General features: G+C 42.1%; 1 protein-coding gene across 1 annotated transcript in view; it reads right to left on the bottom strand.

The window, feature by feature from the left end:
* Positions 1-26,556, bottom strand: part of si:dkey-288a3.2 (protein phosphatase 1 regulatory subunit 37) — a 93,502-nt gene that overhangs the window by 24,756 nt on the left and 42,190 nt on the right. The window contains exons 6-10 of the mRNA XM_051941663.1: positions 21,720-21,867; positions 18,137-18,292; positions 17,422-17,534; positions 11,380-11,521; positions 10,290-10,456 (exon numbers count right to left, since the gene is read on the bottom strand). Of these exons, the coding sequence (XP_051797623.1) occupies positions 10,290-10,456; positions 11,380-11,521; positions 17,422-17,534; positions 18,137-18,292; positions 21,720-21,867 (726 nt within the window). The remainder of the gene's footprint in view (positions 1-10,289; positions 10,457-11,379; positions 11,522-17,421; positions 17,535-18,136; positions 18,293-21,719; positions 21,868-26,556) is intronic.

The raw sequence follows: 26,556 nt of genomic DNA, 5'->3' as shown, positions 1-26,556 counted from the left end.
TGTACAATGAAAAAAAATAACGGTTCCACTGACCTTAGAAAAGTTTTAGTAAAATCACTACTAGCTCACTGTAGGAACATCCTAAACCTCAGCTTTGGCCACACTTCTCTTAAAAAGGAGGTCATTGTATCCCAACGGGACCGACCGACCTGGTTTCAGGTATAGTAAAGCACTATATAAATACAGACCATTTACCATTTTACCATTTAAATAAAGGCTAAATGAAAATAAATTAAATTATACATAAAATAGAATACTTAAAAATGTGATAGTTCTCTCAGTGGTTATGGAGGTCTAACATGTGCATGAACTGTAGAAAACAACTGGCACATCCTCACTACTACCATGCTTCCATGGTTCTGACTATATCACCACCACTGTCTGGTAGTCTGACCTTCAGTCTTCGTCATGTCCAGGTCAGCCTCACATCCCTCCACAGTCACTCCTGTCGTCTTTTTTTCACCAGTAGCTCCCCTTGCTTCCACCATCAACATACCAAATGAATGAATATCTTCCGGTAGAATGCTGTGAAGAATGAGGAAACAGCACCTTACCGCTGTTTGTCTCATTTAAATCCATCTGTACATTCGTGATATTAGCAAGTTAACTTTGTTCTCCTTTTATTCCTGTAGCTGACTCTATTTTTCATCATCACTCGGAGCTGACATCCGTCCGTCCAACCCTCAGGAAGCCTCCAGAGCCGCACAAACACTGAGGACAGAACTCATCTAGCCCTGATGAGGTGAACCAGGGGACAACTGCAATGAAGCCTAAACTACAGACCTTGACTTTGGCTAGCCACCTGGCAGAGCTTTAATAAGATGCCGAGCAACATAGAAGCTCACAGGGAATGCCAGGACACCGGAGTGGTGCCAGCATTCCCAGAACCACAGAGGAGGGTTCATCTGACCTCTTCAACACTGAAGAGGGATTGGCATGTGCTTTATTATGGATGGCCACTCATGAATCTCCAGTAAACATCCCCATTCAGCCTCACACCATCCCTGAGCTGCAGACCGGAGGGGAGGTGGCAAAGGGAACAGCTGGCTGCAGCCGTGGCGTCATGTCCGTGGTATGACCACAGCTTTATTAGTGGCATCCAGGACACCAGCTGATCCTCTCCCAGGGTTCCTGTCACACTGATGTCTTCATCACTAAGCTGAGCAGACAGGCCAGACCTGCAGCCAGCGAAGGTGACAACAAATCCAATTACCTCCCCTCCATGGTGCCGGACCAGGCTTTGGTAGGGTGAGGGAGGGATGGGGGGATAGGCAATGGGACAGAGGGACATAAAAGACAGAGCTATAGGACAGGAGATAATATACAGGCACCAGACTTCAGCCATCTTACTTTATTTTTCATGCTGTAAAATTCCAACTCAGGACAGAGAATGTGTGTCTACAATACAGTCTTACAGCAACTGAAAATAAAATAAAGTTGAGCCAAACATTGAAATTCAGATTAGAAATGATCTCGACCAACCTGAATATAGTCATGAGTTCATGGCAACTGGTGACAAATCACATTATTACTCCACCAAGGAGTAGGACCTCCACCTTCTAGTAGGCTCAGTAGGTGCATTATTATATGGAAGACAGAAAACATCCCAGGAAATGACACAACCAACCTTTGTGCTTGTGTGAATAAGTGCATCTAAAACCTGTGTTGGAGTCATCACTATGGAAACTGACAAAATGGAGCTCTGTAACATTGTAGATGTCGTGATAGTTCAACCAACGTCCTATAACCTAAACCAGCACTGAAGGAAAGAGAAAGTGTGAACAAGACAGAGGTGAAACTAGAGCTGAGAAAGAGGAACAAAGATAAAACCTGTCGACATAACTTGTGTTTCTGATGACTAACAAAGAAAGTCTAGAAACTGATGAAGGCAGATCCTGTTACAGATTGTAAAAGTTTTACTGTTTGAACATCCTGAAAGTCACAGCTAACATCCAGTCTGATTTAAAGATCCATTAGGTGAGGATTGTTGGCGCACTGTGGTTTATTATGGTCTGGAACGTGCTCATACTTCTTTCAACCCATTTAGGACCTTCTTTATTTCCATACCAAGCAGAGGGTACATGGAGGTCAACTAAACACCAACCCAACAAGCAGATCAGGCCCAGTTTTCTTTAAATCTAGTGTGTCCTCTTAAACATTAACTCAATTAAATTTCCATAAACAGATTGGTTCCTCCTGATGGCTGGGACACAACATGTTAAGTGCTGATCGTGGGGGGCCAGTATTGATCTGCGATCGGCACAGCTGTCCTGGATGAAGGTGAAGGAGAAGAAAGCTGTCTGAGGATGGAGGGAGGGTCTTTAAAGGAGAGGAGGCAGCAGCCAAAGCAGAACTCCTCATCCGTTGTGTTTTCCTTCACTCTGTCAGCCTCTTCTCTCCACCAGAACCCGGCACTGTGTTAGAGTCTCACCTTATCATCCACAGAGCCTCGGTGTCTGGAGTTTCGCCTTCAGTGGCTGACTTTGGTGCCCAACCGGAGAAGATCATTCACCACTTCCTCTCCCGACATCCCTCTATACAGGGACGGGATGATCGACTCACGAGAGCAAAAAGGAGAGGATACTGGGAGGGGTGTGCTCAGAGAGTTGGAGGGTTCTCACTTTTGAAGGTGGTTGAAGTCTTGCCAAGATATTTCATATTCATAGTTAAATATTCAGCGCGCATGGTGGACAGGGGCAATTTCTGCAGTCAGCCCGCCATTCAAAAGTGAAAGGAAAGTGGCTTGTGGATGAAGGGAGCGGGATAGATAGACACGCATGGGGCTTCATGGTAGTCAGATGAGAGGCTGCCAGCTGCTGATGGGTGACTGTTTGAGCGTGGCGCCTCAGGACATGCCCGCTGAAAGGCGATGCGATCTGATACCCCTACTTATGCAGGGCTTATATACATATGCCACCTCTTATGCAGAGGAGGCCCATATCAATTGCAGAACTTCCAGTGTTTTGGTCATTATGCCGAGTTGTTTGAGTGAGCGTCTTGCATGTCTGAATGGGGAATGTGGACTTGCTGGGCTATGACCACTGAATAAAAGCTTCCTCTGCATAAAACGACCACAAAAATGTAGAATCACACTGACTGGTGTGTCAGCAAAGCTCTGAAGTAAATAAAGTTTGGACAAAGCAACTTAGTTTGATGCACTAAAAGTTCACATGGACTATAATATCTGATCACTACACAATTTTATACCAGCAGTATATCATTAAAGGACCAGTTCACATCTGCTCTCATCCACTGTTAGTGTGGATATATATGTATATATATATATATATATATATATATATATATATATATATATATATATATATACATATATATATATGTGTGTGTGTGTGTGTGTGTGTGTGTGTTTCTTTTATTTATTAACCAATTTATTTATGTTTTTAATCTAGGTGAGATAAACCTTTAATTAATTAAGTGTTGGTAGAAATCAGCTCATTAACACTTTGGATATGCAGCTCTAAAGAGACGCCCTGAAGGCATTAAGATATATCATGTACGATTCAGTCTAGAAACGATAGAACAAGGTTAACTTCTGCTAGTATCATTAAACTGCATTCTACTGCATCCATCCTCAACAACTCCAGCATCACTTCAGCTCCTCTGCCCTGCCAGGTTTCCCCTTTGGTCCATTACAACTGCACTTGTTCACTTTCTTTCTGAGAACCCAGACTGAGCTGGACCTGGTCATGGTTTTCTTACTAAGACAGTCAGACCTACCAGTAGGTCTATGACTTATTAAACAACATGAAGCCCAGTTTGTTTAATCCACACACAAATGTAAAAACAGAATTTGATGCTAACATCTAAGTGTTGTTTTTAAGCTTCTCTTTGTGTAAGATCAGGCTAATCAAAGCTAATATGATCTGTTATAAGCTTCAGAGGTGTCTTTCTGCTACAATAGTGACTGACTTTAGCTTCAAACTAACAGCACAGATTGCGATCAATCTACCACTTATAAAAATAAAGAAAGTAAGCAAGTTCCTATATTCTTCCTCTACAGTCTACTGAGATCCACAGGAGCTTATTTTAAATTCTACAGGAGGTTTGCAGAGCTCCTGTCTGAACTTTCCTTCACTCGCTGCTCTCTGTCTCCTGTCTCTATCTTTATGGTGTACATTTAAATAAAAGCAGAAAAAAATCCTAAAATCATCTGCAGCTTCTGGTTCTGGAGTCTGTCTCTGGTAAATACAGTGAATGGGACGTTGCTGAATGATGTGTAGAACTTGTTTTTGGAGGAGTAATCATGTTTCAAGAGGCCTGACACTCGTTAACACTGAAGATACGTGGTACAGTTTGACTGCAACAACATGAACATGAATAAAAAAAGCCTCTGAGTTTCTTTGTTCCCACCTCCAGTCCTGACAGGAAGCTCTCCATCACCTCCATCACCACCAGGATAAAACATACATCCTTCTTCCTGCGACAGTCACACCTCTGGGTTTGGCAGAGTGAGAGTAATTAAAAATGCCAGGCAGACATGTTGAGTGTAATTCATCACAGAGCTCCTCTTCGCTCCGTATCAGAACCAGCCGGTCCACAGGAACTCCTCTCACCTCCGACCTCCATCCAGACCAACTGAAAGGGGTGAACCCCCAACCCTGGTCCCTGACTACATATCTAAGTGATTATACTACACCCCCAACCCCAAACTCACACACACACACACACACACTCACAGACACACACGCTCAGAGGGGCTAATTAAGGCTTTAATATGCAAATGAGAGCCGCAGTAAATTACACAGCTGGCAAATATGCCTGTTTTTGCCTGAAAATACATCACGAGTGCAGCGAGGAGTGTGTTGCTGCAGTTGTTGTTGTGTTTGCAGAGAAACAGGGGATTGCCCCCCCCCCCCCCCCCCCCCCCCCCCCCCCCCCCCACCCTCTTCTGCTGGAGACACTCATCCAGCTTTGTCCCTTTCAGAGGTATCAGGAGGAAACGAAGAGTTGCATTTAAGAGGGATGCAGCAGGAATTTAGTGGCTTTGAATTTTAATACACTGTTGGCTGATATGAAACTGATATCAACCAGTCAACCATTAAATTAAAACTAATGAGGCCATCCTCTCTAGATTTTTGCTGAAAACTTGTGGTTTTACAGACCAGCCTGAATAACAAACCTGGCAAAGCACGGTTCAGTCGTTCAACACTCCACCTCCAACATGCATCAGCTGGTTATAATCTGATTATGTGCTGATTTCTTCAGGGACTTGGAAGAGCTATGGTATTAAAAATAGGAGCACTAAGTCAGAATTATTTTTATTTGATTTGATTTTTTTTGCTCACATATTCCACAACTAGAAAAGCCATCAGAATAGATTTTAGTGGTCAAACGTCAAGATCTCTGTTAACTCAAAAAAAAAGTTTCTGCCCATAACTTAACGATTCATACACTAACAAGAAAAACAATCAGAGAGCAGTCCTCCTCCAAGGCTGCTCAGTCCTTGGATCATTTCTGATGGATAAGTCCTGATAAGTCCTCAGCAGTGGATTTGTAGTAGGATCACAATCAGCTGATGTAGTGTTCACTTGTTGTCATGGTTACAGTGAGGCTGTGTCGCTATCTGGCAATGATACAGAAATCTTTAACAAATCCATGGATCCAGACTATAAGCTGCATCACTGCCAGAATCTAATCACTTGGTCCTTGTGTCATTTCTGACCTTTCCTGAAAATTTCATCCAAATCTGTTGGTCTGTTTTAGAGTAAAGTTGCTGAAAGACAGACGGACGGACGGACGGACAGACAGATACCGATCGTCACATCACTGAATGAAAATAGCGTTATTCCTCTACTGCATTCTTTGGCAGAGTTTTTTCTTAAAGCTGCTCAGACACACTCAGAGGAACCAGGAGAATCCATTGTCCTGCTGAGGTAGAGTTCCACTTTAACACCTCTGTCCTCTTTTTCAGTTCCAGTTTGGATGTGACAGAATTAAGGCCAAACTGTGATCCATGGGTTGAACTGAAATGCTTTTACTTTATGTCTGGTTCACATCCTGGCTCTGATAGTAATCTAAAATGCTCCCTGTAGGTCTGTGGACTATCAAGGATGGATTTTGTTCTTGAGTTCCTTCACTTCCCTTTAACTGGGTTTGGTGGACAGCAGACATTGAGACTACACTTTGGGTCCATTAAAAAATAGAAACTGGATAGAAATAGTGCACCAGTGGCTGAGGATTTATTGTTAACCACGTTCAGTAATGATAGTTCTGAGAGTCTGCTTTCTAGAGCTGCTATAAGGTAGATCAGCACCATGCAGCATCAACACTCCTCCATTCTAATGCTGTCCTTATTTCATTTCACGGTTTTTAAAAGACTACAAGAACTCTGCATTGATTAAATCCTGTCAGTTGTGTTAAAGGGTGGCTTTCATTTGTTAATTCATAATAAAATGTTCTGTGGAGGTTCCTTTGGTTCACTATTTGTTCCTTTCTGCCCTCTGTGACACCAGCAGCTGACTGATCTGGTAGAAATGTGAACTTGGTCCTCCGGCTGCTGGGAGCTGCTGCCCTCTGAGGCGTTGCTGGGAGCTTTGTTCTGCCTGGTTGCTGTTGTCTGCCTACGTTCTCTATTCCCCAGAGCAGCGGTGTCATCATGATGCCAGCTGAAACCTGAGTGCCGACTACATGCATGGTCAGGCCGTCCCGTCACCCAGCCACCCTGCTGGGACTGCCCTGACAGGAAGGGTGCCCACAAACGTACCCAGAGACCTCTTTGTCTCACGCTAGTCCTAAAATAAGAAACCATGCTTCTTCAGATGCTGCCCTCTGCAGCACATTTCATACAGAAATCTCTCCACAGTCTCACTGAATCACGTCTTTCCTCATTTCCAGGATCCAGAGTCAGTCGGTAACCGAACAGTCAACGTTCCTGAATTCCTGGATAAAGCCAGTCCTGTCTCTGTTATTCATCAAGATGATACCAGGACTCATTTTACTGATGAAAACTAGAGGATTAATTAGAAGGAGAACATCTAGACTGACTGTAGGTGCTTCCTAGAGGCTGGACTGACACACAGTTTGGTTTTACTGAAAGGTAAAAGAAACTTAACCCTGTCTCTTTTCAGGGTTATCACCTGTTTCCCAAGTTTTAGTTTGGACTGGATTGTGATCCGGTGATCCGGTGATCCAGGTACAGAGTTAGGGTTAGCTGGTCTACAACTGCAGTAGTAACCAAAGCTACTTATTGTTTCTTTAAAGTTCACTGAAATGAGGACTCACTTTTACCTTATCTGTGGAGAAGTGCAGGTTATTGTTTTTGCAGTTTATATTGTTATTTTTTCATATTCCTAATTCCTCACACGCTCACACATCAACCCAACATCAGGCATAAATGTATACTCGTCTCATCAGAGCTACAGAGGTAACAGGAGAGAAGCAACACCACCTGATCTGGATGTTTTCAGCCCATTAGCATCCTGCTACCAGTTCATATAAATACGAGCAAAAATATGTGACAGTCCAAATAAGTCATACATCAACAGCGATACTATGTTATACTATGGGGAGGTATTATTTTAGTCAGCAGAGTTACCTGAGAAACATTAATTGTTAATATTAGAAGTTTGAGGTGTTTTTGTGTTTTTGGAAAACATTAACGTAAGAGTCAGATGGTGGATTAACAAACCAGTAGAAAACCTTTAAACAACATTTACAGCTAGAGCATTAGAATGTGCTGGTGTCCTTTAGGCTTCTGTCATCACAGGACCAGAGAAATGAGCTGCTGAACCTCCTTCCTGGTGTCTTTCTTCACTCCTCACACCCAGCATGCTGCAGTAATCATCACTCAGTGGACGCCTCAAACATCCAGGACGATTCTTCAGCGCTATCACCGACTCCTCTGCTGGAGAACAGCTGACAGGATGCTCACGGTGGCAAATCCAAAGCCAAATATTTAGGCATCAAACGGGTAAACAGGCTTCGTCGTCCAGAGTGTCATTCAGGGGAAGTTCAGTTCATTAGCTCCCAGATAAGGATGTGTGAACAGCTCCACCTTGCATGGCTACAGACAGAAGTCGCCCCTTGGAAAAGGCAGTTTTCCAGCAGGGCCAGGGTGCATGAATATTTTAGATGGGTAAATAATTAATAATTAACAGCAAACAGGCCACTGATCAAATGGAACAGGGTGGCAACAGACATGAAAACCAGACTCCAGTAAACAAAGACGAGGGACCCACATTTCCTCCCTCTTTTTGCACATCTTCCTCCTGCATCGCCGTAGAACCACAAACACTACAGGTATGAACACTGAAAACACACACCGAGCGCCGCCATCACCCCCTCCGTCCCTCACTCACATTCACACGCACTTATTTTCCTTCAGAAGAATGAAATTTTCGCATATTCCTTGGCAACCCGGGGAATATGAACACTTGATCTGGCCTCCCGCTGTTTTCTGATGGAAAGATTTGCTTTTTAATACAATCGTCACTCCTCCCACCTGGATCTGCCACGCCAACACAAATCCCAGCTGTGTGACTCTAAAACCTGACAGAGCTTAAAATTCCCCCATTACAGTTCCCTTAAAACGCCGAGCCACACTAACTCCAAACAATGGATGAAATGCTAATCACATCTCTCATCAGCTTAGAGGGGCACGGAGCGGCGATATGGAGGCTTCTGGTACACCAGCAGAACAGTGAGGAAGCGGAAGAAATCTGAGTTTTAATGACACATTCACAGAGGCATCATGGCTCTTCAAAGCTGCTTCTCCAAAATCTGGTACATCTTGCCGCTTGACTTTAGCCAGAGGAGACATTTCATAAAAATCAGACTTAATCGTGTAAACAACACGCAGACAAACAAAAAACCACTGCAAACAAAAATAAAACAACTCTGGAAGCTGTGCACGGATTGCCTTCAGAGTTAATTTTAAAGTAAGCATTCCCTTCCTTAGAGATTTTAATTAATGCTTTAATATGCAAATAAGTAAGCAGAGATAAAATCATGACAAACAGATGGCAAGTGTGGGTAATTATTTAGTGAATCCAGCAGGGGCATGTATTAAAGTTATGGCATCATTTTCCTCAGGCCTCTGCAGCCATGGAAGGTAGAGAGGAGGAAAAACACGAGAATCACAACTTACTGGTGACAAATCTGAGAACCACAGAGAGTCTGACATGACAACAGACTTAATGTTAAGGAGAAGAGCTCCTCCAGCCACCAATAGAAGGACATTTAGATGAAAACAGCAGCAGGCATTTGAACAGAGCTGAAGGATGGCGTTCATCCATGTGACTGACAGCAGCATTTAACTGTAAAATACACGTTATAATAACACACATCCCCATTTAAAAGACCAGGAAGGGTTAAAAAATATCCACCACAAACTCTGTCTGCTAATTATTCTGGAAGATTTCACACAAATCTCATGATGTTCAGCAGAGATTCACATTCAGGTCATCCTATAGCTAAAATCTAACGTCAGAGCTAACATTTACACAGCAAAGACTAAAAACAGCTTTGATCCACATCAGCAAAATAAATCACTGACACACCTGAAATATCTACATACAGAAATATTTTACACAAATCAACACTAGTTCACATTTAGGAGAGTATTGTGTAGTTTAGTATTGTGTTGTTTATATATGACAGTATTGTGTTGTTTATGTATGACAGTATTGTGTAGTTTAGTATTGTGTTGTTTATATATGACAGTATTGTGTTGTTTATATATGACAGTATTGTGTTGTTTGTATATAACAGTATTGTGTTGTTTGTATATGACAGTATTGTGTTGTTTATATATGACAGTATTGTGTTGTTTATATATGACAGTATTGTGTTGTTTGTATATGACACAGTATTGTGTTGTTTATATATGACAGTACCACACAAGATGCCAACATTTGCTCATAGAATTCATTTTTTAAACTATAACTATTTATTTGATCTTATTTTTATTTTATTTTATTTCATACTATTGTATTTGTTTTTTCATTTGTGTGGAGGGAACTTAGGATTCCTGTTGTGTGTCTGCTGTGTTTATAATGATAAAGTTCCTGAATGTTGAATCTAACATGTTAGTGCCAGCTAGTGATGTCTTTATAGTGTCCTCCATCATAGTTTAACACGTTCACATGCTAGCACTGGCTAACAGCGCTAAACAGAACCTACGGGCTGATGGGAATGTCGCTGGTTTCTCTGGCATTGTCTTCTAAACTACAGAGAAATGTCCTGTCATGTCTCAGCTGAAGAGAAATTCAGTCACTGATCTGTCCTGGTATCTGTCCTGGTGGACACTGATCCGTCCTCTGTACACCTACCTGCTCCTGTGAGGGTGTGAGGTCCACGTCCAGACGAGCCAGAGAGCGGTTGATTCTCAGGGCCAGACTCAGAGCCATCAGGCCTCCAACCTTCACCTCATTCTGACGGAGGTCCAGCCTCTGAATCTGACGGCTCTCTGCCAGGAACTCAGCCAGCGCTACGACACCTTCAGCAGGAAGCAGGGATGTCAGAACGTTTCCAGGTCTACCTGAAGGGTTGGTCTGGTTAAATCCACGGTTACTCTGTTTATCCAGAGTCGCCAGCTCAAGTATGAGCCATGTCTTTACCTTCATAGCTGCTAGATTGGACTTTACTTTGAAGCTATCTCACGAAATAAATTTAAAAAATCTCCCTCAGCCGTTACACACTTTATATCTGCTCTGAGAAATGCATTCCAAAGTAAAACTGTTACCTGTCCAGGTAAGCTGTTAGTCTGTTCATGCTATAAACTAGAGCATTACCTGGGGAATGATTCATATGGGAATTATTTTAAGACACAGCAAAGGTAAAGGCTGACACAGCATTCTGTTTACTGGTATTCCTTTTTTAGTTTTATAAAAATAAATGAATAAATAAACACCACAGAGCCAACAGAGGAAATCTAATAAAATATATTATGTTGAAATGTCCTAAAATTGATCAGCGGTATGTCAACCACAAATAAAAAATCAGCTCTGGTTTTTAAATGTGGATAATTCCTGCTGGTTGGAAAAAAAGCTATAAAAAGCAGGCTGGTTGTGCAGGAACTGGTAGCATTTTCACTGTATTTTCACGTTTTAAAGACATTCACAGAAAATCCACAGATTATTTATTAATTAAAAGTGTAGGTTACAGCTGTATCTGTGGCTGATCTGCAGCTAAAGATGATATTTATTTAAACATTGATCTAAAAAAGATGGAAAAAACACCTCAGTGCATTACAACTGTATTAGTTTGTTAATCTAATCATTTTTAATTTAACAAATTTTACAATCAGCAGCTCATTACATATAACCATTGTATGGCATGCTAATATTTTACTGTAAGTTTAAATAACGGTGTACATAAATGTGCCTCAGTTCACTACAAACCCGTGTACCTGTACTTTACCTTCACAGGTGATGTTAGCTTGGGTCAGGCTGAGCTGCAGCACCGAGCTGTTCATCATCAGAGGCTCCCGGATCATCTGGACCCCTTTGTTCCCCAGGAGGTTCGCACCCAGATCCAGAACCTGCAGGACCTTCAGCCCCGGCTGTAAACAAGGTAACTGATTTCATTCAGCTCTCATCTTGATCTCAACACTGTTCAGGATCAGTAAATTATCTAAAACAGCTGAAGAACTTTTACATTTAAATGCAGTATTTGACCCTGCAGGGCTGTAAACCTACGACTACTTTCAGTTTAGAAAGGCTGAGAAGTTTTAATTACCATTATTATCATTACGCACCGATTATTATTCCTTTTCAGAATGTTTCCTCTCATGTTAAATGCTGAGAATCTCTGTTTTCTCTCTCCAGAGCCACATTAGCATTGAAGGTTGATTAGCTGGAGCATAAAGCTGGGGGTGTCTGGGGCACCAGGGGCCCATGTTGCCCAACAGCTTGGAGAGGAACGCACCACCCACTCCTCGTTGCCCCTCGCCTCGCCACCCTTGTTAAACTCCTCTGGTCACTGCTCTGAAGAGAGAGGGAGCACGGGGGCGGAAAGGAAGCCAGGAAGGCGACTGACAGACCCAGAGAGCTTCTTCTTCCGAGTTAATTTGCACCGCGGTGACAACAAACACACTGGAGAGCCCCCACCCTTTTCCTACGCATGGCAAGAAGCTTCTCCGGTGAAGATAGAAGGAGGAAAGAGAGGAAGAGCACCCCGAATGGATATGCACAAGGGATAATAGCAGACAATTAAAGAGGCGACTGCGTGGTTGAGAGTGTGTGAGAGTCAAGCACGGTTGAAACCTGTCAAACGTAAACCACGGGAGGTTTGGAGTGAGAACTTTGAGGGGGGTGGGAGTGTGAAACCACCAAAAGCACAGTACGCTTTCACACATGACATGCTGGCTTAAAGAAAAAAAAACGGCAAATGCATGCAAAGTCGAAAAAAAAACAAAAAACAGGAGATCTGCATGAAATATTCAACTCAGATTAACCATCTTTAGATTAAATTTAAACATAATCAGCTAAATTAAGTTGAAGTTCAGTGGATTCTGGCCCACATCTGCCCTCCTCATCTTAGTCATCAACAAGCCAGGAGGACAGAGAGGAACAGCAAATACACCAAGTAGAAAGGTTAATAATAGTTCCGCTCCTTATCATATCTGACACCACAGCTACAGGTCTAATTATCATCATTATGGTCTGCAAGGACGTCTACTTATCCTGTGACTGGCAGCCTGCATGAGCAGCCCTCCTTAACACTCATCTATTATTGAATCAAAGCGTTCTTCTTTCGGTGGAAACTGGGGAAGTGTGAGCTCATGTGGCAGCCCTTTAATTTCTAGCCTTTTGACTTCCACAATCGCCGCTCACATGACAGGAAGGTGCAGTTTATGCTGCCAATCAGATGGAAGGAATGCATGTTATTAGGAGTGCAGCATCAGACGTGTGGAGGCGGGACATTTCCAGAGGAGGAATTCTGGCAGAGAAGCTCAGATCTTCAATACCGGATAAAGGAAAGCAGGTACAAACTGGACAGTCAAGCTCAGCTTTTGTCCAAAGGAAGAGAAAAATGATCATTGCTTACATTTTGACAGTTCTCCTGATGGGACTCAGATACAGCAGATACATAAACCAGATGCTCTGATAAAGTCCTGGGATTATTTCCATCACTGACCTCAGAAATGGACCCTGGCCACTTTAGTACCAAATCTGTAAAGAGTTTGGTTTGCTCTGCTGTTCATCCCCATTCTTCACGAATCCCCGTGAGACCGTGTTGGATATAAACATAGCAGGGAATACATGAATGTAAAATCCTCTGAACAACATGTAGTTGAATATTGCATACTCTAGCCATCACTGGAAGTCATAAGAGCTTCAATCTTTCAACATTAATTTTAGAATCAGGCCTGAGGATAACTTCCACTGTTAAAATAAAATAAAATAAAATAGGTGGCTAACACCTGCTCTCTGCATCATCCATGTAATGGAGGTGTTGTTAGCCCCACTCTTAGAGGCTAATCATTAGAATCAATAATCAATAGAAAACTGTTTGAAATAATTAAACATTTCTGTGTTGATGGGACAGATGTCTTCCAGGATCACAACAGTCTCATTTATAGTCCACGACTGATCACTATGGTTTCATCTACCACCATCACCAGAAGACCAAATGAAGAAGACCTTTTGGAAGTTACGTTCACACCTCCAGGAGCTTTCCATGGACCTGTAGAATCAATGACCTGATGAAGCGCATCATGTTTCAGTGTTCACTATTTGGACGATCCAGAGGAACCTTCATCTTTTCTGTTGTACAGTGACTTGGAGAAATGGAATGAGCTAGAACTGACTTTTCCTTTAACGTGGACATTATAACTGTGGAAGCACAACTCCACCCTCAAACAGGCATCAAAAGGATTTACTGACAAAGATTTAGTCCACAGGAAAAGTCCAGAAACAAGCAGATCATTAGGTTGAGTCAAAGACAAAAAAAGATTCTGTTACGACTAGGAAACCAAAAGAAGTAGAAGAACCGTAGACACAAGGTGCTGAGATGAGCTGGATTACAGAGACTAAATAAAGACAAAGAGGACAATAAGACACAACAAGGCAAAGATCCAACGGTGTACGGTCAGTCGATGGATGTGCTAAAATCAGCTTTGTGTTGTATTGTCAGAACCATGTACTGCTGTCCATCATTTGAACCGATGTGACCTTAGTTACTATTTGTGGTCAAACATTTATAATTCCTAGGGGTGGTGTTGTTAGCAGCACACTTCCTGTATCTTTAGCTGCTCCTGTACCACCACCAGGAGTTTCAGGGGTTTGGTGGCCTGTAGAGCTGGAACATGACGGTCACTAATGCAGTCATCATACTTCAGTCGGTTAACGGCTGCTGGTGAGATGCAGAGACGATCAAGTGGACCTGACTGTCTTCAAAGGTTTCAAAAAAGTCGGTGCATTTCCTCAGTGGGCTTATTGTAGATAAGGAGATGTTTAGCATCTTTAGATACTGATTCAGCCTCAGTTGCTGGAGGGGAGGACCTGGTCTTATGACCTGAGGCTGGCAGTGTGATGTTTATAGAAGTACCAAGCTGGAGTCATTTCTACACACGTGGACAAAATTGTTGGTACCCCTCAGTTAAAGAAGGAAAAACCCACAATTCTCACTGAAATCACTTGAAACTCACAAAAGTAACAATAAATAAAAATTTATTGAAAATTAAATAATCAAAATCAGCCATCACTTTTGAATTGTTGATTAACATAATTATTTAAAAAACAAACTAATGAAATAGGGCTGGACAAAAATGATGGTACCCATAACTTAATATTTTGTTGCACAACCTTTTGAGGCAATCACTGCAATTAAACCATTTCTGTATTTGTCAATGAGCGTTCTGCAGCTGTCAACAGGTATTTTGGCCCACTCCTCATGAGCAAACAGCTCCAGTTGTCTCAGGTTTGATGGGTGTCTTCTCCAAATGGCATGTTTCAGCTCCTTCCACATATGTTCAATGGGATTCAGATCTGGGCTCATAGAAGGCCACTTTAGAATAGTCCAACGCTTTTCTCTCAGCCATTCTTGGGTGTTTTTGGCTGTGTGTTTTGGATGGTTGTCCTGTTGGAAGACCCATGACCTGCGACTGAGACCAAGCTTTCTGACACTAGGCAGCACATTTCTCTCCAGAATGCCTTGATAGTCTTCAGATTTCATCGTACCTTGCACACTTTCAAGACACCCTGTGCCAGATGCAGCAAAGCAGCCCCAAAACATTACTGAGCCTCCTCCATGTTTCACCGTAGGGACAGTGTTCTTTTCTTCGTATGCTTGGTTTTTGAGTCTATGAACATAGAGTTGATGTGCCTTACCAAAAAGCTCCAGTTTGGTCTCATCTGTCCAAAGGACATTCTCCCAGAAGCTTTGTGGCTTGTCAACATGCATTTTTGCAAATTCCAGTCTCGCTTTTTTATGAGTTTTTTTCAGCAGTGGTGTCCTCCTTGGTCGTCTCCCATGAAGTCCACTTTGGCTCAAACAACGACGAATGGTGCGATCTGACACTGATGTACCTTGGCCTTGGAGTTCACCTTTAATTTCTTTGGAGGTTGCTCTGGGCTCTTTGGATACAATTCGAACGATCCTTCTTTTCAATTTGTCATCAATTTTCCTCTTGCGGCCACGTCCAGGGAGGTTGGCTACTGTCCCGTGGGTCTTGAACTTCTGAATAATATGAGCCACTGTTGTCACAGGAACTTCAAGCTGTTTAGAGATGGTCTTATAGCCTTTACCTTTAAGATGTTTGTCTATAATTTTTTTTTCGGATGTCCTGGGACAATTCTCTCCTTCGCTTTCTGTTGTCCATGTTCAGTGCGGTACACACCTTTTCACCAAACAGCAGGGTGACTACTTGTCTCCCTTTATATAGGCAGACTGACTGATTATGAGTTTGGAAACACCTGTGATGTCAGTTAAATGACACACCTGAGTTAATCATGTCACTCTGGTCAAATAGTTTTCAATCTTTTATAGAGGTACCATCATTTTTGTCCAGACCTGTTTCATTAGTTTGTTTTTTTAAATAATTATGTTAATCAACAATTCAAAAGTAATGGCTGTTTTTGATTATTTAATTTTCAATAAATTTTTATTTATTGTTACTTTTGTGAGTTTCAAGTGATTTCAGTGAGAATTGTGGGTTTTTCCTTCTTTAACTGAGGGGTACCAACAATTTTGTCCACGTGTGTAGTTCTAGCCAGATGACAGATAAAACAGGTAAAGAAAGAAAAGGGGTTAAGAGACATGGTACTTCTCCTTCAACTCTGCTGGCTTCTCCAGGATGGGACTGATGCCTGGTAGGTGGCGCTCCTTCGAGTCTAAGAAGTTCCATTTAAATATCCCAGAGTTCTCCTAATTTACAGTCCTGACTTGAGAAATTGGATGAACTGCCTATCTTCTTTAAAAGAGCCTTATTTCTAACCTTAGCAGCATTGTGACACTCATCAGAACCATTCTGGGTCATTTTCAGAATCTCTTCCAGGTTTCCTATAAACTGAACTGCCCTAAATGCCCCATGTACTCCAAATGATCACCAGCAGCCAGGTCCAAGTCTTTCTTTACTGAGGAATGATGCTTTATATCTGTGGATAGTCGTCAATGTGCGATACTTTGATCCTCACTAGATCGGTGCATGCCAGACACCTTGCCATCTTCAACCTAACTGAGGGTTCTGGAGGATGTTCTGGGGAAATGATCTGGGTACTAAATGGTCCAAGCATGGCGATGGCTGGACAGGCTTCAATCTGAAGCAGTTTGTTCCTCACAGCTATCTGCTCCTGTAGTGCACAGTTCAGTAACAAGCCAGACTCCATTCAGATGAATATAATGTCCAAACTCTAATACTGCTTTGATCTGACAGAACCCTCATGTAGAGCTCTAAGACGAGTGAAACAAACGAAGACAACATCAAACTGTACGTTGCAGTGTAAACTCCACAGAGTTCCTAAACAGAGATTATAGGATAGATAACTACAGAGAACCTGCTGAAAGTTCTATGATCCACAATAATAATAGTTCAGGATGTTAAATGACAATGGCAGGATGACATATTGTAGATACCTCCTCTAGGTTATCCTTTGATTGAGGTATATGTGCAGATAGAAGTCTTTATAAAACACTTTAACATCCTCTCCTGATGGTTACTGAGGTCCATGCTAAGCTAATACTGACACCTGATGCTCTAAAGGCATGAACACAAGGAGAACCTTCAGCAAGCATGTGGCTGGATATTAAAACTAAAGGTCTGAACACCATGCATATTAAACTGCAAGAAACCTAAAGGATTGGACGTTAACAATCCAAACCTGGAGACAGAACTGTCCTTTGTGTTTCTACACACAGCTGGTAATGATTTGAACTAATCTCTCTGTTCTTTGGTTCCTGAACACATTTACTTGGAATTATTTGATTTTGTGCCAAACTGCAAGCTGGTATGTTCCTCACCAGAGCCTTTGCCAGATGATGCATCCCTTCTACAGTGATCTGGTTGTTCCTCAGCAGGAGGACCTTCAAACCTGCTGTCTGCCACCTCAGACCATCGCAGAGCTCCTCCAGGCCTCCATGATGAGAAGAAACAAGGAATTATGGTGATTATAAGAATGCTTGTAACGTTACTGCTTGTATATGTTGGTGTTAGAAGGTGAATAGCGCTAACAGATGTTCAGTGGGAGTGTTGAGGTGCTACATATGATATCTGTATTAATTAGCTAATACTAAACCTGGATTGTGATGACCTGTCCCACTTTATTTAACTATATTGTTGTTTTTGTAAGTTTCTAGCAGACAGAGTTAGTTGGGTCATTGTTTAATAACGACTAACAATTAATTAAATTATGATCATTTAGTTCTGCCTCACCGTCACACAATGTGAACAATGAGAGTTCAGGAACACGTTTCTGTAGACATTTAGTCTCAAATGAACAATGAGAGTATGTTCACACATTCACAGTGCATCCCTTTATTATATTCCTTATCATTCCATATAAGATTTTATTCAGCACCCGCTAATATAAAATGGAATCAACCTGTTTTAAATAGATGAAACTGAGAGGTCTTCAAACACACACTGGAATAAAATCAGAACTTTTTACGTATCAGATCAGCACTGTGCAGCTTTTAATGTGTGGTTTTTGATCTGTAACAAGAAAGTTAATCTTACCAGCATCTGCTACAGCGTTGTCGCTGAGCTCCAGGGTCTGTAGAGTCGAGTTGTATCGCAGCAGGTCTCCTAGATGCAAGGCGTCCTGGTAGCTGTTCAGCAGGTTGTTGGTCAGGTGAAGCTCTTTCAAAGCTCTGTTTGTCTTCAGTGTCCCAACTATAGGAAGCAACAGAAGAAAAATAAAGCGCCTTGAATAGCAGAAGTCCAACTTTAACACGACTCAGCGTCAGTACGCTGTTCTCCTTAAACTTTGGTTTTCATTTCTGTTTTTACTTTCCATATAAAATCTGAAATCTGATCCAGATCCTTCCAACAAAGGAGCCAATTGTAAATGCATCATAAGAGTAAAGTCACAGAGACTGTTTCCTGTTCTTCATCAACAGATTTGTGTTCATTGTTCATTGGTGAGAAGCCAGCTGCTGATTGGTCAGAACACCAGATAAATCCAGAGCAGATGACAGGAAGCTCCTGCAGACAACAGGTGAGAGTTTCTCTCGACAGACTGAAATTAAAGAAATGTGCTCTTCATCTGCAGCTCTTCCAGTAAAGAGGTCCTCTTCCATTCTAACAACACGAGCTGCTGCTGGAACTGGAGCTGAGACTGAAAACAGGAAACTTCTAGGATCCTCAGAAACATTCACTGTGTGTCCCGCTGGAATGTTTCCTCGGACCACAGCTCAGATGGTGTGTGTGTGTCTGTGTGTGATTGTGTGTTTGTATGTATTTGACTGTGTTTGTGTGTTGCTTGGCTGTGTGTTTGTGTAATGGATTGTGCTATACATGCATCCATGTTGGGCCCTCAGTGTGTGTGTTTGTTGTGTAATGGATTGTGGGGAACATGTTGGGCCGTTTCTGTGTCTATCATTGTGCGTTTGTTGTGTGTTTGTTGGGCCCTCTCTGTGTGTATTATTGTGTATTATTGTGTATTTGCTGGGCCCACTTTGTGTGTATTATTGTGTATTATTGTGTGTTTATTGGGCCCTCTCTGTGTGTATTATTGTGTATTTGTTGGGCCCTCTCTGTGTGTATTATTGTGTGTTTATTGGGCCCTCTCTGTGTGTATTATTGTGTGTATTGTTGTGTATTATTGTGTATTTGTTGGGCCCTCTCAGTGTGTATTATTGTATATTTGCTAGGCTCTCTCTGTGTTTATTATTGTGTGTTTGTTGTGTATTTGTTGGGCCCTCTCTGTGTGTATTATTGTGTGTTTGTTGTGTATTTGTTGGGCTCTCTCTGTGTGTATTATTGTGTGGTTGTTGGGTTCTCTCTGTGTGTATTATTGTGTATTATTGTGTGTTTGTTGTGTATTTGTTGGGCCCTCTCAGTGTGTATTATTGTGTGTTTGTTGGGTTCTCTCTGTGTGTATTATTGTGTATTATTGTGTATTTGCTGGGCCCTCTCTCTGTGTGTGTATTATTGTGTGTTTGTTGTGTATTTGTTGGGCCCTCTCTGTGTGTATTATTGTGTGTTTGTTGTGTATTTTTTGGCCCACTCTCTGTGTGTATTATTGTGTGTTTGTTGTGTATTTGCTGGGCCCTCTCTGTGTGCATTATAGTGTGTTTGTTGGGCCCACTCTGTGTGTATTATTGTGTATTTGTTGGGTTCTCTCTGTGTGTACTATTGTGTGTTTGTTGTGCATTTGTTGGGCCCTCTCTGTGTGTATTATTGTGTGTTTGTTGTGTATTTGTTGGGCCCTCTCTGTGTGTATTATTGTGTATTTGTTGGGCTCTCTTTGTGTGTATTATTGTGTATTATTCTTTATTTGTTGGGCCCTCTCTGTGTGTACTATTGTATGTTTGTGTGTGTTTGTTGTGGCCCTCTCTGCTCCTGCTTCCAGATCGATGCTCCAGATGTGATCCAGTCGTCAGACTGCATGTGGAATGCCAACATTGTCATCAGGCACAGCGGGAACCAAACGGTGGAATCGGTGGGATTGATCCGGTCGAGTCCACCGCCAGCGACCAATCCCTCATCAGAAACCCTCCAATCGAAGGCAATGATCCTCAGCTGGGACCCCCACTGGGAGGGAGGAAGGGAGGGACGGGTGGAAGGCTGGAGGGATGGAGGACTAGGAGGGACAGGGTGGAGGGATGGAGAGATGGAGGGACAGGGTGGAGGGATGGAGGAATGGAGGGATGGAGGGATGGAGGACTGGAGGGACAAGGTGGAGGGATGGATGGATGGAGGGATGGAGAGATGGAGGACTAGGAGGGACAGGTTGGAGGGATGGAGGGATGGAGGACTGGAGGGACAGGGTGGAGGAATGGAGGGATTAGGGATTAGGCTTATTTAGGAGGAGCTGGTTTCTGTGGGGAAGGGTTTGCAGCATCTTGGGTCCATTTGGTCTGTCTGCTCCCAGGTAAGACTGTGTCCTCTGTTTACATCTGTTCTATCTGAAACTAGATTTATGAACACATCAGCTCCTTTACAAGCATTCTTCTGATTTTATAGTGATTTTTATCTTAATTTAAATGCATATAAAATACTGCAGCTTTTCCACCTGAATCCATATCTCCAGGCTGTTATTATCTCCCTCTGGTTCTGCTCATCTGTCCATCTATGTGCAGCACTCAGCCCCCCTCTGAGTGTTGTGTTAGCCCATGGTGAGTGTATTTAAGTGTGTGCATACTCATGCAGTCATTGTGTGTCTGTATCAACACAATATTCATTAATGGTCATGTGACCTTCTGCTCCTGCAGCAGATCGATGAAGGTCGGAGAGGACGGACCTGCTCCAGTCGCTGTTTGGTTGTTTTTTATAAAATGAGTTGTGTTTGTTGATTTGCTGTAAACAGATAAACAGATAAACATGAGCATGCAGCTGTAAGAAATACAGACGTTTCTGAACCAATCATATTCAGGTATTTACTACAATGTAGAAAACATGTCCTGGGTCATATTTTAGTTCAAGATACTCTGTGTGTGTGTGTGTGTGTGTGTGTGTGTGTGTGTGTGTGTGTGTGTGTGTGTGTGTGTGTGTGTGTCCTGGCTGCCAGAGCCTTTACAGACATGTGCACTGGTGTGTAAAGTGACAGGTAAGAGATTAGGCCTCTAATCCGGGTCCAGACCTGCAGAGACGGTCACAGGTCAAAATCTGGTCCTGCTGGCCACACAACACACAACACAACACACACACATACAGACAACACACACACATGTACACACATGTACACACATGTACACATAACACACACACATTTACCATGTGTGGACACAAAAAGGATTCTATTTAGCAAATATGAGATGGTGTATCATGAGCAAGCACTGAGAAGCTGTGTGTGTGCGTGGGCTTGTTTATCTATACCGGTGGGGACGTCAACCTGACTATTTGCTATATTGGAGGGGACTCGTCTTACAGTGGGGACCTAAAATGAGGTTCCCACGGGTGGCAACAGCGTTTTCTTGGCCATGTTGTTGTTAATAAAAAATGTAAAAGTGCAAAAACGTTTCTTTAGGGTTAGGCATTGTTTTGGTGATGGTGTGTGTGTGTGTGTGTGTGTGTGTGTGTGTGTGTGTGTGTGTGTGTGTGTATGTGTGTGTGTGTGTGTGTGTGTGTGTGTGTGTGTGTGTGTGTGTGTACATACCCAGGGTGTACAGGGGCCTGCCGCTGAGCTGGGTGTTGTGGAGGTGCAGCGCTGTGAGCCGGCTGGTCAACAGGGCTTTAGATAGGGACTGGGCTGGATAGTCGACCAGGGACACGTTACACACATCCAGTCTGGACAGACGCACACTCTGAAAGACACACACTCATTAAACAGAAGCACAAAGAACGCGGAAAAATCCACAGAAACAACCTAGAGCCCATAAATAGACTAAGAAGAGTCAGAACGGTGAGGGTAATTGGATAAAAACATGTTGATGAACAGTCAGTTCAATTAGACTGAAGATCATCATTTAGAATTACGTGGACAAAATTGTTGGTTCCCCTCGATTAAGGAAAGAAAAACCCACAATGGTCACAGAAATAATTTGATTCTGACAAATATAATAATAAATAAAAATTCTATGAAATTCAACCACTGAAAATCAGACTTTGCTTTTGAACTGCGGTTCAACAGAATTATTCTAAATATTAAACTCATGAAACAGGCCTGGACAAAAATGATGGTACCCTTAACTTGACATTTTGTTGCACAACCTTTTGAGGCAATCACTGCAATCCAGAGGTAAGTAGAGTAGCCAAAATTGTACTTAAGTAAGAGAAACGTTACTTCAAAAATAATATCACTCAAGTACAACTAAAAAGCAGTCATCCAAAAAATTATTCAAGTAAGAGTAAAAAAGTATTTGGTGAAAAGACTATTCAAGTACTGAAAGCACTGAGTAACTGTTTGATTGTAATGTCTGATTTATTTATTTATTTATTTATTTTAGAAATGATGAGATCAGGCAGACAAAAATGTAAAATAATGTGCAAATTCTGGTATTTCCAAATAATAAAATAAAAAAATGGCAAAAATAAACAACTTCTTTACAAAATGACAAGTTACGGCACAAAAAAACACAAATTTCCAAATCTCAGTTTTCCACAACATAAAGCTTTTGAAACAAATACCTGTAGTAAGATGACATTTGTATGTTTGAACAGTGAAAACTACTTCCAGTGACAACATTTACTGTATGCCCATCGACTGTATGTGAATGCTGCACCCCCCTGTATCACACGGACCTATCAAGTCTGACGTCACGCTTCACTTCGCCCGTGTTAGTAAACAGAAGACAAAAGACGGAGATATCAATGCAAATGTTATAATAATGTTGTCGGACTCCGAAGCAAGATCAAATTTCTCAAAAATGCCTGCATTTTATCATTACCTGTCTACTACATGTTAAGAGTTTGTGCCGCTATGCCGCTAATGCAACGTCTGGTGAAACAGAGTCACGTCATTATTGTTGCTTCGTCTGATTGGTGAAACATAGTCATGTGGTAGATCCACTGGGGGCATCTCTCCGACAAAATAAAGCAGATCAAATGTGGTAAATAAAAAAGCAACGAGTGGAGTGTAGCCCAGTGTAACGGAGTAAGAGTAGCGTTTCTTCATCATAAATCTACTCAAGTAAAAGTAAAAAGTATGGCAGAGAAAAACGACTCTCAGAAGTACTTTTTTTCCCAAAAAGTTACTTAATTAAATGTAACGGAGTAAATGTGACTCGTTACTACCCACCTCTGCTACAATCAAACCATTTCTGTAACTGTCAATGAGACTTCTTTTATTTTTTGTGTTTTATGTACAGTGTCTCTGAGTTACTGGGCAACCGCTTTGGCAGGCGGGCTAAACCAGGCGGAGGGTAGCTGGCTGGGTCTGAAACCCTCCGGTGATCATTACTTTTGCATTTAAAGTCTGACTCCGACAGACTGCGTGGACTAAACCATTGGTTCGGTTCAAGGGGCAGGAAGGCGGCCCCAGCACGGTGCTGTGGAATGTGACTAGGGCTCAGTGAAGACAGTAGCATGACTGCTGGCCATCCACTGCATCCCGGCCCTTCTCCGGACTTTTCGACTATGTCGTGCCACCGGATCCAGATGGACAGAGATGAGAGAGTGAGGCTGACGATCCCGCGCAACTCTCCCTCACTGAAATCTGATTCACGCACAAGTCATTACTTCATGACTTCTGAGTTACTTGTAAAACGCTTTATAAATAAAATTTATTGTTATTCTGCACCTCTCAGCAGGTATTTTGGCCCACTCCTCATGAGCAGACTGCTCCAGTTGTCTCAGGTTTAAAGGGTTCCTTCTCCAGACGGCATGTTTCAGCTCCTTCCACAAATGTTCAATAGGATTTAGATCAGGGCTCAAAGAAACCCACTTCAGAATAGTCCAATGTTTTCTTCTTAGCCATTTTTGGCTGTTGTTAGCTCTGTGTTTTGGCTCATTATCCTGTTACAGACCCATGATCTGTGACTGAGACCAAGCTTTCTGACACTGGGCAGCACATTTCTCTTAAGAATACTTTGCTAGTCATGAGATTTCATTGTACCTGCACAGATTCAGACACCCTGTTCCAGATGAAGCAAGGCAGCTCCAGAACATAACAGATCCTCCTCCATGTTTCACAGTAGGGACACTGTTCTATTTTTCATATGCTTCATTTTTTACGTCTGTGAACATAGAGCTGATGTGCCTTCCTATAAAGTTCCAGTTTTGTCTCGTCTGTCCATAGGACAGTCTCCCAGAAGCTTTGTGGCTTGTCAACCTCCAGTTTGGCAAATTCCAGTCTGGCTTTTTTAATGATTTGTTTTCAACAATGGTGTCCTCCTTGGTTGTCTCCCATGAAGTCCACTTTGGCTCAAACGACGATGGATGGTGGATCTGACACTGATGTACCTTGACCTTGGAGTTCACCTTTAATGTCTTTAGAGCAGTGGTTCTCAACTGGTCTGGCTCCAGGACCCATCATCACCATTCATGACAAGGCACGACCCAAATCAAGGAAAATGTTCAACTACTCAAATTTATTGGATGAAATGATCGTGCAATTTGAACCAGAGATAGTAGAATAGAATATCACAGAATGCCAACACAAAATAAAACAAGTTTATTGGTAAACCAAAACGACCAGCAAAACCAAAGTGGTGATAATAGAGAGGGAAATATCCCCTTTAATGCTCAATTAGCTGCATTTTAATTAAATTCAAAATGCTTCACTTCAGTAACATCAGTTTTTTTTGCACAGACTTAACATGCACAAACATGAAATAAAAAAGTGCAAGCACGGAGCAGCAGTTTCAAAAAGAACTCAAATATGTAGCTTTCGCTGAGTACCCACTTACTGAATATATAACAATTTCTTATTAAAACTATCCAGTCACTTATTCAAGCATTAATTATCAGGTGACATAACAATCAGAACATTTCAGTAACAGGCATTTTTCACAGACTCAGTTGGGGGATTCATGCAAACTACACGAAAGAAAAAAGTGCAGCTACTGAGCGATAGATAGATAGATAGATAGATAGATAGATAGATAGATAGATAGATAGATAGATAGATAGAGTTTAAAACAACTCAAATTATGTAGTTTTAACTGAGGATCCTCACTCTCTAAACCTACACAATCAACACTGCACTATGGGGAAAAAATCTGTTTCCTCAGTAGCAATTTTTATCCACAAACTCAAAATAAATTAAACAGAAAGTGCAATTCAAAATGATTCAAGAACACAAAATGAACTTTTCTTCTGATTAGCTTATCAATAGGTAAATACTGAAAAACACTGTGGTTTGAAGAAAATTAAGCACCACTTATTTCCAACTGAGGTGTAACACTGATGTCACAGACCTGAGTTTGGAGGAATTAATGGGAGAACTGGGCATGTTCTTTGCTCCTGACAAGAGTCTCAGAGTCTGGAGTTCTAGTCGACAAAGCTCTGGTTCAGCTGAGAAGCCATACCCACAGAGATAGGTAGTGCTGAATGGCAAGAGGATCTTTACTGCTTGAGTGGCAAGGGAAGGATACTCGCTCATCACAATGCTGCACCAGAAATGGGAGAGGCTTACCTCCATGAATTTCTTTTTCAGTGTGTGGTCACATGACAGCTCCACCAGCATACTCTCTTCGTTGCTTGGCAATGTGACACTTTCCAGGTCAATTCCGAAGGGTCATGTATCCAATCATCCCTCCTATTCTTGGGAAAGTAGTGATTAAACCGCTCCAGAAGTTTATTCAGATGTGTCGTGATCGTTTTGCTCATTGCATTTTTTCCTCCCATGTCCAGTTGCTATCCCTCATGACAGGCACTGGGGAACATGTCGAGCTGGTTTTTAGAAAATCCATAAGGAGATCTTTTTTTGAAAGCTTCAGATTTGTCATATTGTTCAAAAAGGTTGTGCCCTCTCCCCTGCACAGACACATTTAATGCATTTAACTGTTCATTCACATAAGCAAGATAAGCAACATGTGCGAGCCACACACTGTCACTGAACAGGTCTGCAAGAGGCGAATTGTTCTGAGCAAGAAAGGCTGTGATTTCAGCTCGTAGTTCGTAGAAACGGGACAATACCTTTCCCCTCGAAAGCCAGCGCACCTTGGCATGATATAACACTTGCACATGCTCACTACCAAGATCTTGGCACAGTTTTTGAAAACATCGGGTGTTCTTTACACTCCGTTTAATGTAATTCACCACTTGGATGACATCATTTAATGTTCCGTGAATCACGGGTACCATATCCTTTGCTGCTAGCGTCTCCTGATGCAAAAAACAATGGTTCCATGTTGCATTTGGAACTTTCTCAAGTATTCTCCTCACAACCCCCAAGTTTTTTCCTGTCATGGACGCAGCACCATCAGTTGTGATACCGACGCACATGTCCCAGCTTAGGCCCACTGAAGTCCACAGAGCCGAAAATGTCTTCTGCAGTCGTAGTAGTAAGGAGCTCTCTTATGCAGAGAAATTGTTCATGTAAGTCCCCGTCC

This window comes from Acanthochromis polyacanthus, chromosome 1 (genome assembly GCF_021347895.1).
Source record: "Acanthochromis polyacanthus isolate Apoly-LR-REF ecotype Palm Island chromosome 1, KAUST_Apoly_ChrSc, whole genome shotgun sequence".
Lineage (NCBI taxonomy): Eukaryota > Metazoa > Chordata > Actinopteri > Pomacentridae > Acanthochromis > Acanthochromis polyacanthus.
Note: the sequence above shows the minus strand (reverse complement) of the source record. Positions and strands in the feature narration are given on the sequence as shown.